This window comes from Lynx canadensis, chromosome D2 (genome assembly GCF_007474595.2).
Source record: "Lynx canadensis isolate LIC74 chromosome D2, mLynCan4.pri.v2, whole genome shotgun sequence".
Taxonomy (NCBI): domain Eukaryota; kingdom Metazoa; phylum Chordata; class Mammalia; order Carnivora; family Felidae; genus Lynx; species Lynx canadensis.
In genome coordinates, this window is record NC_044313.2 from 14,558,205 (window position 1) to 14,571,942 (window position 13,738).

The 13,738-nt window shown below is 37.6% G+C and overlaps 1 protein-coding gene across 1 annotated transcript in view; it reads right to left on the bottom strand.

Moving 5' to 3' along the window:
* Positions 1-10,444, bottom strand: part of CCDC172 (coiled-coil domain containing 172) — a 59,896-nt gene extending 49,452 nt beyond the window's left edge. The window contains exons 1-2 of the mRNA XM_030334621.1: positions 10,336-10,444; positions 10,073-10,158 (exon numbers count right to left, since the gene is read on the bottom strand). Of these exons, the coding sequence (XP_030190481.1) occupies positions 10,073-10,158; positions 10,336-10,414 (165 nt within the window). The 5' untranslated portion in view covers positions 10,415-10,444. The remainder of the gene's footprint in view (positions 1-10,072; positions 10,159-10,335) is intronic.
* Positions 10,445-13,738: the final 3,294 nt, after the last annotated feature.

Here is a 13,738-nt window from a genome sequence, read left to right on the forward strand (position 1 = left end):
AGTTTTTCTTTATAGAACTCCACAGAAAAAAATTAAAAGTAATTACACACTTTTTTTTTAGAAAAGAAAACATCAAGAATTTTAAGTTTTAGGACACCTGGGTGGCTCAGTTGGTTAAGCGTCCGACTGCAGCTCAGGTCATGATCTCACAGTTTGTGGGTTCAAGCCCCGTGTGAGGCTCTGTGCTGACAGCTCAAGCCTGGAGCCTACTTCGGATTCTGTGTTTCCTTCTCTCTCTGACCCTCTCCCACTCATGCCCTGTCTCTCTCTCTCTCTGTGTCTCAAAAATGAATAAAAGTAATTTTTTTTTAATTTTAAGTTTACAGTTAAGTTTATATACTTGAAGCTGTTTGATGTCAACTCCAAATTAAGGTAGAGAGTCATTGTGTAATTGATTTTCAAGTATTCATAGTGTGATTTAGAAGTTGCTTAATGAATGTTTGTTGAATGAATAATTCTCCAATGAGTGATCGGAGATATTTATAAATGAGGAACACAGTTAACTGATTTTCTAAGAAATCACAAATCAAAAGATAAACTATTGAAAAAGGATTCTTTTCTGCTGTATAAGGAGGTCAGCAAACTAAATTTAATCTCACGCTTTCTGCATACTGAGCCACAAACTTACTATTCTTTAATTAGAGAACCATTCTCTCAGTTCCTGGAAAGGAAACTTTTTTTTCTTCCTGTTGAGAACATTTCTCACATTTCAAGCTAAACAATTCACTTAGAGTAGCTCTTGAAAGAAAGAAAAGAAAAGAAAGAAAGAAAGAAAAGAAGAGAAAGAAATAGAGGCACATGTGGTAAATTTTACAATTAGAAACAGTGCAGTAGATTTTCCACTTTGTGAATCCAAGCCAGGAAGTGTGCAACTTTTGTGATTTATAAGCACTTGCAAATAGAAAGGCTATCTGGCATACTGTTATAGAGTTTGCTCTACACTGCTATTATCATGAAATATTCTTTGGATTTTAAGATCGTGAAAACAAAGTTGAGAAAAAGGAGTTCAATAAATGCTATACGTAATATTTCTCATTTCATTTATAAATGTAATCATTCCAGTTCTATCAATATGAAGAGAGATCACTGCTTCTCAGAGACCAGCTCTCCACACCTTACAAGAATTGGAACCGTGCAAATGACCATTAATCAAGCAGCTCATCTTACGAATAGATGTGCCAAATGGCCAATAAGCACCTGAAAAGATGTTCAGCATTAATGCCATTAAGAAACTTGAAATACAAACCAAAACCAAAGTATAAACCAGATACCATCCCACACCCGCTGAGATGGCTATAAAACAAAAACAAAACAAATTAAAAACCCAGGAAACATCAAGTGTTGGGGAGGATATAGAGAAATTGGAACCCTGCTATATTGCTGGTGGTAAAGTAAAATGGTGCTGTTGCTATGGGAATAGTGTGGCATTTCCTCAAAAAGTTAAACCTATACTTACCATATGACCCAGAAATTCCACTCCTGGATGGACTACTCAGGAGAACTGAAAATGTGTGTTCATACAAAAACTTGTGGACAAACATTCATAGCGGTATTATTCTTAACAGCTAAAAGTGGAAACAACCCAACCTTTTACCCAGGTCTGATGAATGGATAAACAAATGTGGTAGATCTATCCATACAATGGACTATTATTCAGCCACAAAAAGGAACAAAGTGGTGATACATGCTCCCATATGGATGAACCTTGAACACATGCCAAGTGAAAGAAGCCAAGCAGCAAAGGCCACCTATCATATAAATCCACTTACATGCAACATCTGGAGACAGAAAGTAGACTAGTGGTGACCTAGGGTTGGTGGGGTATGAGGGGGATGGAGGGGGATGCTAAAGGTATAGGGTTTCTTTGGGGGAGGTGATGAAAATGGTTTGCAATTAGTCACGGTTGCACAACTTTTTGAATAGGCTTAAAAACAGTTTTGTAACTTTTAAAATGTATCTTTATTTTTAAAAGTAACATAACAGCTATGTCCCCACCCCCAGCTTAAGAAAGTAAACATTATGTGTACAGCTAAAATGCCCTGTATACCCTTCCCTGATTACATTTATCTTCTACCCCCATCAGAGATAATCACTATCTTGATGTTGCTACTTATCATTCCACGCATGTCATTATACTTTCACTATATATTTATAATCCCTCATAAGATCCATTATTGTTTTGTGTGGTTTTAAATGGTATCATACTTATGTACTTCTATAGGTTGCTCTTTTTTTTTTTCTCACAGTATTATGTTTTAGAGCTTTGTTGATTTGGTGGGGGGGGTCATTATTAAGTGGCTTTTTCACAATGACATTTAGTACTTAGAATTCTGAGGTCATACTCCCTGGAATAATAACTAAATCTGTTAAATGTCTTTGCCTAATTTTTTTTTTAAATGAATTCAATCAGGTGATTTCTTCAAGCATCTCAAACCATCATTGAGTTCTTGTCCAAAATAAAGGAATTTTAAGGCCACGTTAATAACATAAAGGCTTTATAAGGACCCCAACATAAAACAAGTCTTACTGGACAGAGGGATAACTTACAGAAGAAAACCTGGCATTATATACTTTCATATATGATAAATAATACCAAGATTAAATGACAAACAATCAATTAGCCTTACATATTTCAACCAACTACAGGGACTCTCTACATGGGCCTTCTGGCTTCAACCGCTGAAATATTTGTTGTAGAAACTGCAGGTGCCTCAAATACACATTCTTCCTTTCCTCGGTTAAGCATTACTTCTCAGAAACTTGTACCATTCCTAAACTGTCCACTGAATTTGGGAGAATTTTCTACTCTTGACTACAATTATTGAGTTAGGGATAGTCACATGTCACAATTTGTAGAAATGACAGGAGAGGAGGTATCTGATGAGGCTAATTTACTTGCTTTTCAGAGAAAGCTTCTGCAAACTTCCTTCTCTCTCCCCCGATTCAGAACGAGAAACCATGCGACTCTAGGAATTGTTAGTTACTTTTCGGGGAACACAAGGACAACCAGCATTCTACCATTCTTCTTTATTAACAAAATTACAATTTTATTCAGAGGAGGAATGCATCCCCTTAAAAGTATCTACATTCCCAGGCTCCATTTTCCAGGCTTGACCATGTGACCATCTAATCCTTGAGATGCAGGTCTAAGTCCTTAGAGAGGCCTTCCCTTCCACCAAAGCAATGATAAAGCCACATGAGGAGAAGTCTTTTGATTTTCATGTTCTCCTCTTCTTCCAGCTGGAATTCAGATATAATGCCTGGGTATGGAACAGTACTTTGACTGTAAGGATGAAAGCCACATGCTAAGGATAGTGCAACAGAAAGAATGTTTTAATCCTTAAATCTTCCAGGATTTCCTTGAGCACCTTAATAAATGGCTTTGGATTTCCTACCTCCACATTTCCCATTACATGGAAAAAAAATAAACCTTTATTTGGTAAAGCCACCATGGTTAGATCTTTGCTATAGGGAAGCTGATGCGATTCCAACCGACATAACTTCTGAATCCAATGTTTGGTTTTCAAATACGTAAGAAAGTAGTTTCTCAAAATTGTTTAAGCTCTTTGGAGTTGGATTCTGTTTTTTGCCACCAAGAGCACCCTAAACTGATGGAGCCCTCTAAGGAAGGAGTAGTACCTCTGACTTGACTCTAAACTCTCAAGGGCAAAAGCTGTATATTACTCATCCTACCCTGCTGCCTGACTGAAATGGATCTCTGCTAATGAGCAGCCCATATGATTACAGGGAAACCTTTGTAAACTCACAGTATTACCTTGCTTGCATAAGGCCACCCAACTGGAAAAGCAGAGGAACAAAGAAATGAAACATTCTTATTAATAATTTCATTAGACACATAGGACACATATTCATCAAAATTGCTGAAATACCAAAGCAAGGAGGCTTTTAATGAATCATGCCTTTGGTTTGCTTTATGTCTCCAAACTTTTCTACATCCTCATCCTGTCCTTATTCCTTTCTTTATACTATACTACAGTGGTTAACAGCAAGACCTCTCTAGTTAACCCCACACAGATTCAAATCTTTTATCTATTACCTCTTATGTGACCTCGTGTTAGTTACTTCATTTCTGAGTCTCAACTGTCTCAAATGAATAAGGGTGGAATAATTCTACCAACCTCGCCGAGTTCTTGTGAGAATTAATTGAGATAGTGTTTGTAAAATGCTTACCATAAGGTGCGATATACAGTAACAGTTTGCTCAATATTACCTTTTATTTTTAGTTTGTACAACAGAGGAGGTATCCCTCCTTTTGTCTAAGGCTAATTCTTACCTTATGCTCTGGGTCCCATGCTCCTTTGACTTCCTCAGAGACTTTTAACTATTGATTATCTTTACTCTCTAGTCTTTTTTTTTTTTAAGTTTATTTATTTTTGAGAAAGAAAAAGAAAGAGAGAGAGAAAAAAAAAAACAACAAAAACTTGAGTGGGAGAAGGGCAGAGAGACAGGGAGAGAATCCCAAGCAGGCTACACCAGCTCAAACCCACGAACCATGAGATCGTGATCTGAGCCAAAATCAAGAGTAGGGTGTTTAACTGACTGAGCCACCCAGGGGCCCCTCTCTAGTCTTTATCTTTAATCTCTCTCTGTAGAGCCCTTCCCAAGAATATGCATAACAATGATGATGGTAAGGATAATGATGAAACAGGAGATGATAGGATCTGAAGATAGAAGAATTGTCCTTTGTCAGAAGGAAGGGCACTCCTTCATAACAGGAAGAAAAGGAGAGAAAACGGGTCTTCACATAGGCAGGTTTGGAGAACTGTAGGTGGGAAAATAAAAAAATCTCCTGTTGGATGGTTTCTATTTTCTCTGAAACAAAAGGCAAAGTTATCTATCGCCTAAGTGTTAAACAGTTCAGAAGAGACAATAAAATGTATAAAAATAGTGAAGGTTTAAGTAGCCACTACAGAGGGTGAGAAAGACATGTAGTAGTATTTCCAGGCAGTGTGGAGGTCTCAGTTGAAGCTGAGGCTAACATTCATGAATACTGGATCCAATCTCCCCTGGAATTGTCCAAGTGCTGACACAGTAGCAGCTAATTGGTTCACTTAGAGTCGGGAGTCTTGCAAGGGGGCGGGGTGTGAAAGAAGAGGAGAGAGAGGAGTCAGGAAGAAGAGTGGAGTGACCAACCATGAAATCTAAGAATAAAGAGGGAAATGAATGAACAGACAAGTACTAGTGGAGAAAGACAGAAATGGATTCAAGGTTCAGATGAAATTGAAAAATATAATGGAAAAAAATGAAATATTTTATTGATTTTGAAAGTGAAGTGGTTTTAAGGTGATGGCAAAGTCCAGAGTATGATTATGGAAATAGGTGGCTGAGGTGGAGTGAGGAAAAAGGTCACTGAAAATGTGGCAACCAAAGAACTAACAGGCCAGGGTGGTAGCTGAATAGTCCATATGGACAATGACATTCATAATGACGGGGAGAGTGGAGACAGAGTGGAAGCCTGGGACCAGGTACCATATTCTAAAGAACGAGTGAGTAGGGTAACAGAAAAGAAAGAGGGGAAAATATGGTAGAACACAGTATGAGCCACCATAAGAGGGTGGAGAAATATTCTGGCAGTAGCATGGGGGAGTGAAGAAAACATCTGCCAAACCTCTAAGAGGAATCTTCAGTGTGAAAGAAAAATACTCTGTAGAATAGATTCCAGACTCAAAAATATATTGACTGGCTATGGAATTATACACACGACCAAGGTGAATGCAAAAGACATAATGTACCTAAAGTTTTATACTACAATTTTATTTTTTTTTTAATTTTTTTTAACGTTTATTTATTTTTGAGACAGAGAGAGACAGAGCATGAACGGGGGAGGAGCAGAGAGAGAGGGAAACACAGAATCGGAAGCAGGCTCCAGGCTCCGAGCTGTCAGCACAGAGCCCGACGCAGGGCTTGAACTCACAGACCGTGAGATCATGACCTGAGCCGAAGTCGGACGCCCAACCGACCAAGCCACCCAGGCACCCCTATACTACAATTTTAGAAAATCAGCTGTGCATGTTCAGGACAGGAGGGATTTTGCTTAAAGGACTTTCATGTAAAGAAGTCAGAGAGACTGTAAGCAACTAAGTGTAACTACCCCCAAAAGTGTCTTGGTCACAATTAATGAAACTATAGGAATATATTAAATTGTGATAAGCAGAATTTCCATGTTACTTGCTAAAATTGAGATTAAACAATTCTCATGTACTGCTTTTTAAACACTGTTGATTAGAGGGAAGAAATAATGCCCTTCTTTTGTTTATGTTTTTAAGTAAATTTTAATCAACAATAAAATTAAGAAGGATATGAATTTTTCATTGTTCAACTTTTACAAAATGAAAAAATCTTAGTAACAAAACTCCCTTTCAATATCATAAAGAACAATTTGTGATTTTGTTTGTTTCATAATTAGGTAATAGAGTACTAACAGACATGACTTTTACCTACTGTTTTGGGTGGGTCCCTGGAGGGTTTTTATCAACTTAAAAAAAAAGAATATGTACATTTTGAAGAAAAGTAAAAGAAGCCCCCTTAAGTGACTTGTTTATTTAAATATAATTTTCTTTTAAAAAGTCATTAAATATTATCTTATTATTGTTATAATGTTTATATAGGAAGTTAAAATTGGGAGAAGAAAAATTAAGCAAAATAGCCTCAGACTTTCCTCCAGTGATTCTCTCTTGAGGCAGTATGGCATTATGTTAGGTTTTATGTAGTACGTGTATAAAGATTAAATGCCCAAATTTTAACTATATACCATTTTTAAAACAAACAAACAAACAAACAAACAAACAAGATACCTTTCAAATGCTTAGAAGGAACTACAAATGTTCTGTGAGTCCTTTATTTTGATTTGCTCAGTCTTTGATTTGCTCTGTCCTCAATACTATAAAACCTTTCCTTGACTATCAGAAGCTTTAGGTATATTGGTAAGCATTAATGCAAATCCAGGGCATGTTCTTGTCTTTCTGTTTTCATATTACCAAACCTAACCAGCCATACTGTAGCCCTCCAATTCACAAAGTACTCATACTATATAATCTTGAGACTTTTGCAACCATATATTTTAAAGGACTCATCGAGCCCTGAAAGGCAAATGCTATCATTCAAGTTCTAATTACATGCTACCTGGGTTTTACAGAACAGAAAAAAAAAAATGAGTACTGTACTTCCTAAATACATTTTTTGACCACAAGCCACTTCCAAAATAAATGCCCCAAATATTTTCTGAATGTATCACTGTACAAATAGCTCAAGCGCTGGCCTATTCAAATTATGTTCTAGTTTCTCCCTATGCTGCTTCCACTTGATAAATTGGTCAATAAATGCCAAGTCAAATATTCAAGTAAATATATTTTCATTGTTATTGGCAGACATATAATTAACTCTGAGAATAAAAGATACAAGAAATCAATTTATGATTACTTCTTCAGTTGTTCCCATTAGTCATTTACATTATAATTGTGGTTCCACTTTTAAAATCTTTATCCATACACATACACACACACACACACACACACACACACACCACTTTGACTATATTATAAATCAAATTATTTCAATTACAAATTAGTATTGTATGAACTGTGAACCTCTATGTTAATTTTATTAGTAAGATACAATTGTACTATTACCCACGTATATGAGCGGATTAAAAAACAATGCACATTTAAGTGCCTATATTAATTAGTAATTTCAGCAGATGTTTCTAAACAATGTTAAGGATTTGCTCTGTCTTTTCTCAAGTATAAATATTTGAGCCAAATACACATTTTTTAAGAATGTGTATTTAGCCACAAATTACATTTCCATTTCAACAAAATAGGCTGCTAAAAAAGAAAATAGTACAAAGAGCAAACCTATTTTTTTTTTCAAAGAAGATATACAAAGAGCAATTTTTTTTTTAACATTTGTTATCTGTCAGGTCAATATCTTCACCAATCCAGGAAAAATACATTTTGTATAAAAACTTACATAAGTGACCTTTTAAAAATTTGTCCTAAACTAAATGCAAAAGCTTCAGATACATTATAATATGTGGATTTCATGAAGAATAAAACTTAAGATGAGCTCAAGAAATCTGTTTCTTTCTTTTTTATATTTCAAAAATTTTTTTAATGTTTATTTATTTTTGACAGAGAGACAGAGAGAGAGTGCAAGCACAAGTGGGAGACACAGAATCCAAAGCAGGCTCCAGGCTCTGAGCTGTCAGTAGACAGCCTGACGAGGGGCTCAAACTCACCAACCATGAGATCATGACCTGAGCCAAAGTCGCACACTTAACCGACTGAGCCACCCAGGCACCCCAAGAAATCTGTTTTAACAAAATATGCTATCATTACTCAATTGTTACTTTCATTGTGGTAGCTTAATTGCTTTTAATTCTATATCATGAACAAGTCATTTAACCTCTGTGTTTCCTCACCCATAGAGGGGGATTTGTTACGGTGCCTCATCACAGGATTCCTGGGAGGGGTAAAGGAGTTAATGTAGGTAAAGCATTTACAACACTGCCCAGCACACAGTAAGTGCTCAGTAAGTGTTAGCTAAGCATTACCTAATTGCATGTTTTGCCTATTACTTTTATTAGCTTCCAGTTACCAATCTTGAAAGTATCTTAATTCTTTTTAAAGAAAAAGAAAGCTACATCACGGCATTCTTAATGCTCTACCCGCTGCATCAGTTTACAATATTGTTGTTAGTAGCTACTTCGTCCGCTACTCACAAGCAAAGCAGGACCTAGGGTCTCACTGAGTAACAGTTCGAAATTCTACTCTGAAAGACAGCACTCTATTATCCTACTATTAGTTCTCATCAATTCATTCAAACGCCAAAACAAACTATGTGCTGGGCACTGGGAACAAAAGACGGGTAAGAAAAAAATGCCAGATGTGTCGTTCCCCAAACAGTGAGGGATACAAACACAAATACAAGTATGTACTGTTGTTTAATTGTAACGTGGTATAATGAATGCTATAATAAAGAAATTTTCTAAGCTGTCCAAGGGCAGGCTTCGCAGGTCACCAGGTAAATAAGGGATCTAGGATTACTTTGTTGAGAAAGATAACTGGAAATCCCTCGCACTGGTTAAAATAGACATATTTTAAGCAAACAGACTTCCTCAAACAGATTTGCCATTGCACACAGCTTGTTTAGTTTATCTCTAGGTGTTGAACAAATATTTTTGAATGAATGTCTCCCCCACGTCCCCCATAGCAAGGCCTTCATTAGGGCATACTTGGATGATGTTCGTAGCTCCCTTCCTCCCAGAGCTCAGAGAAATCTTCCTAAAACCACTTTTATCACACCACTCCCTGCTCAAAAGCCTGGAATGGTTTCCTCCTATTCCCAGATATCAGCTCTCTGCTTTGACTAGATTTCTCTCCCAATATGCCTTGGGCATGATTCCCTTTTGTTCATATCCTCTCTCTGCCCCAAATGCTTTTCTCTTATTACTTATTTCTGCCTTTCCAAAATCCTACCCACCCTTCAAAATCCTCCTTCAAGAAGCCGTCAGATTTCCTTGCTTCTATTTAAAATAACATAACTTTTCAAATGACGCAGAAAACAGAGAGATGCTAGTGAAAAAATTACACTTTTGGATGAAAGAAATGTCCAACATGTCATAGGGAACTGAACAACAAATGGCAGAGGTTGGTTCGAAAGCTACATTCAATTGTTATATCAACACAGCCCATTTCCTAAATTATTTACTATTCAAAATTTATACACTGCACCAACTACCTATTGAAAAACTTTTTTTTTTTCCCCAGTGACATCGGGCTCTTTTAGAAGTTAACCATCCTACAACAAGGACAATCAATTCTTCATTACTTTTAAACTGGTTTCTTTAGGGCAAGTTCATATCAGAATGAGCCTCACGGGACTCAGTGCTTGAAACACTACCCGGCAACATGCAACTCCACTAACCAGCCTAGTAATGTGCCTCCTACTGGAAGGACAACTAGTTACAGGGTAAAATATCCTCAAGAACCCAAGTTAAAACAGATTTTTTGTATCCCAAGTGACAATGAGCATGCTCCACCGGTCAATCTACCTTGGATTCCAACTTGATTTTCTCTTCATTCAGCATCTCAGTTGCTTTCTTAATGTCTTCACGACATCTGTTAATTTCCGACCTTACTGTAACACAAATTAAATCCTTAAACACCTCCACCTTTCTCAAGCCCCCATGTCTCTTGATGTAGACAGCAGACCCCCCCCCCCCCACCCGCTCTGACTTCGCCTGCGGGGCTGCCTTGAGCTCCAAGCCCCCACCTCGAGGAGCCAGAGACCCCAGCAGGAGACAGAAACACCCACCTTCTCGGATCAAGCGGCGACTCTCCTCCGCCTCATGCTCCGAGAAGATGATGTGCTGAAACAAGGACTCTAAACTCATCTCAGGCCCGGGCAGCCACGGATCCTTCCTGGGCCCTTCAGTATTTGGTAGCCGCGGGTCCTGGAAAGCACAACAGGGACAAGGATTGTTCAGGGCTATTCTTCCTGCATCGGCCTCAGCCCGGGTCTCCCGAAGCGGGACGCGAGCCCGGCTCCAGGCCTTTGTTTCCCCTGTTCACTAAGGACTCACAACCGTTTTTCCCCCACGCTCTTCCCCGGGACAGCAACTCTGCTCTCCTTCCCTGGCTGAACGCAGCTCCCTTTCCTTCAAGGCCGCGGCCCTTCTCGGGGTTTCTTTTCTGTGCTGGTGGCAGATAAAAATGGAGGCTCCGAGAGCCGAGGCTTTGGAACCTGCCGGGGCAGCAGCCCTTTGTGGCCGGCCTTTTCCTCTCCGTCCCCTCCTCTCTTTTATGGAGAAGGGCCACATAATGCTCCCTCCATCAGCAAAACGTGTACTTGCTCACAATACCATGGCCTGGAGACCTTCCTGCAGGCGGCCGCCAGCACCTAGCCTTGGCCTCGCCTGCTGTGGACGTAAACTACGGCGTCTCGTTGGGTCCATCTGCCTTCAAATGTTTTGCTTTGCCCATGTGGCCCCAAAGGTCTTAAGACCTCGCTTGGGCTTTGGGGGAATCTATCTCCAAGTCACAAACACCCCGTATCATAAAGAACTAAGTACTCATGATTCTAAATATACACCGCAACAGCTTATCCTTTGACTGTGGCAAAGACTGCTATAAATGTGCAATGTCTGACATTCCGCCTTAATCATTCCTTTGTAATCAGGGCATATCTTTTTAGTCTGCTTTAAAATTAATCATTGCCTTTTGTAATCAAGCTTCAGTAATGTTAACACTTCGATATCTGCACAATATGTGTCAGAGACCAAAGTGGTTGCTAATTAAAGCTTAAACATGAAAGGCACCTTTGGGACTTTTGCATGGGATTTTTAAATTAAAACATAAAGTATTTTTTTAGTTTTAGTAGGTCAAAATTGTAATACTATAATAAACATTTGTCTTGATTTCTGAATGTAGCATTGACATTGGCTAAACCTAAAAAAGTAATTTTTAGTTAGATTGTATTAGAATTGAAAGACGGCAACATCATCTGTCACATCATCTGTATAAGAGACTTAATTCATACTTCATTAACGCTGTAGCGTATTTGGTTATAAGTTTTAACCTATTCCAAATTTCCACCTCAATTTCCATCACGCCATGTATGATTATAAGTTAATTTTTAAACTTTATTATAAAAGAATATATACAGAAAAGTGAATGATATAGAAAAGAATTGCCCATAAACATACCGTTCAGAAGCAAATATTAAGAACATTTTGGCTACTGTCTTCCGAGTAATCCTCCTCACCTTGAATTGTTCTTTCCCAAGCTTGAAAATATTATGAATAAGTAATAATTACAACTAATGCTATTTATTGAATGTTTGCTGGGTACTACTCTGAACACAACAATTTTTACTATTACCTTCACAATATTGGTATAGAAAACTGAGACACGGAAGAGTTAAGTATCTTGCCAAGGTGGCAAAGCTATATGGCAGACCTAGAGCTGAAACCAAGAAATCTGAGATCAAAGACCATGAATTTAATTTTGGCTTCGACTCTGTTTTCCTTTGATTACATCATAAGCAGTTTACCATTTCGTTGAAAACTCTTCATAAGTACATTTTTCTATCTTCATTATCCCCATCATGTGATGCATGTGTAAAATTTAGATGTACTGAAATAAATTTGACTCTTTTATCTGTTCAAGGATGGAAAACAAAACTGAAATTGTGGTTTGAACCATTTTCTTTGAGCGCTCGTTTGGAGGCTTATGAACTGTGCCACAGCACTGTCAAAGGAAAGGGCTTCCAGAAGATAAATTATATCACTAATTAATATCACTCCCTTCAGAATTATTTCCCGTGGACTTGCACAGGGAGCAGCCTCACAAGGAGGCTGCTTTTCAAAAGCATGCTGCTCTTTAACATCCCAATTTTATTAGTTATACTCAAACTCACATTTATTATTTAACATGTTCTTTCTGTGCTGAAACTTGGCAGAGTGGAATTTGGGCAGCCTTTGGGGAGCCTGGTCGCCTCACTCACGCAGGCGTATCCAAGAGAGAACTGTTGGAAATTCTGGAATGGGGTAAGGGGGAAGAAATGTCTTCTTCGTCTTCTGCAGTATGTAACAGAGTATTTTGGTGCTCTTAAATCCCAAGTTCAATTCTTAGAGGTACCAAACTATAGGTACCTCTAGGCATGGTTCCTTTCTTTTAGTTGTTCCAACAAACGTGACTATACAAGCCCACAATCAAATTCTAAGTGTTTTTTAATAATGAGTAAAAGTACCATGTTACGATATTAAAATATTGTTATCGTGTACTAGCTTTATTCATTTGTCATATACTAGCTTTATTCATATATTGTATTCAGTAATATATTCTTATAGATATACATGCTAATTACATTCTATAATATTCAGAGCAAGGGTAGCATTACTTAAATTGATGCCAAATAAAAATGGTATATGGCATGGTAAAACTAGGGCATACCGTTTTCTGAAAATGTTATCTTATATGTATAAAAAAAGTGATTTATTCGACAACTGTTTAATGAGTCTGCTATTCAGTCAACATTCACTCAACAAATATTATTGAGCATCTCCTATGTGCCATATTAGAGAAACAACAACAGGATTTAATAAAAACAGAACTACATAAAAACTATTTTTCTTCCCCCGGATATTTCTAACCTCATTGGAGAATTATTATATTTTTCAGCATTTTGGCATCAGTATAAACAACTGCTCTCAGATGTTTCAACAGATGTTCTTTAGAAAGAAAGCCAATTATTTGCATTATGATACCCACATATGATTCTCAGATCTAAACTTTCCATCTGTACATGTTTCATTGAATTGCATACCTATGAAATATAAAAGTTAAGATCACTCATTGTCTCTCAACCTCAGACTTGTGTTCATAAAAACTCTAGCACCTGGGTTATTGAGCCATTGATAATTGCTTTGCTAGAAGGCCTTACATAAGGCTAGATTGCTCTTGTGATTTAAAATGCATTTCCTCTCCTTTCTTAGATTGATGACTTCCCTAGGTTCTAAACCAGGCTTGCAAATACCCACTAGCCCAGGGCATATATATTGCAATGAAAAGAAGAAAAGTAATTCATTTATTTTATGTTTTTCTTAGGGCATCTGCCAAAAAAAAACAAAACGTAGGTTCAACCAAGTTTAACAACCATTTATTGAGTATCTACTAAGTATAAAAAAGTCTCTGCCAGGTACCATGGGGATACAAAA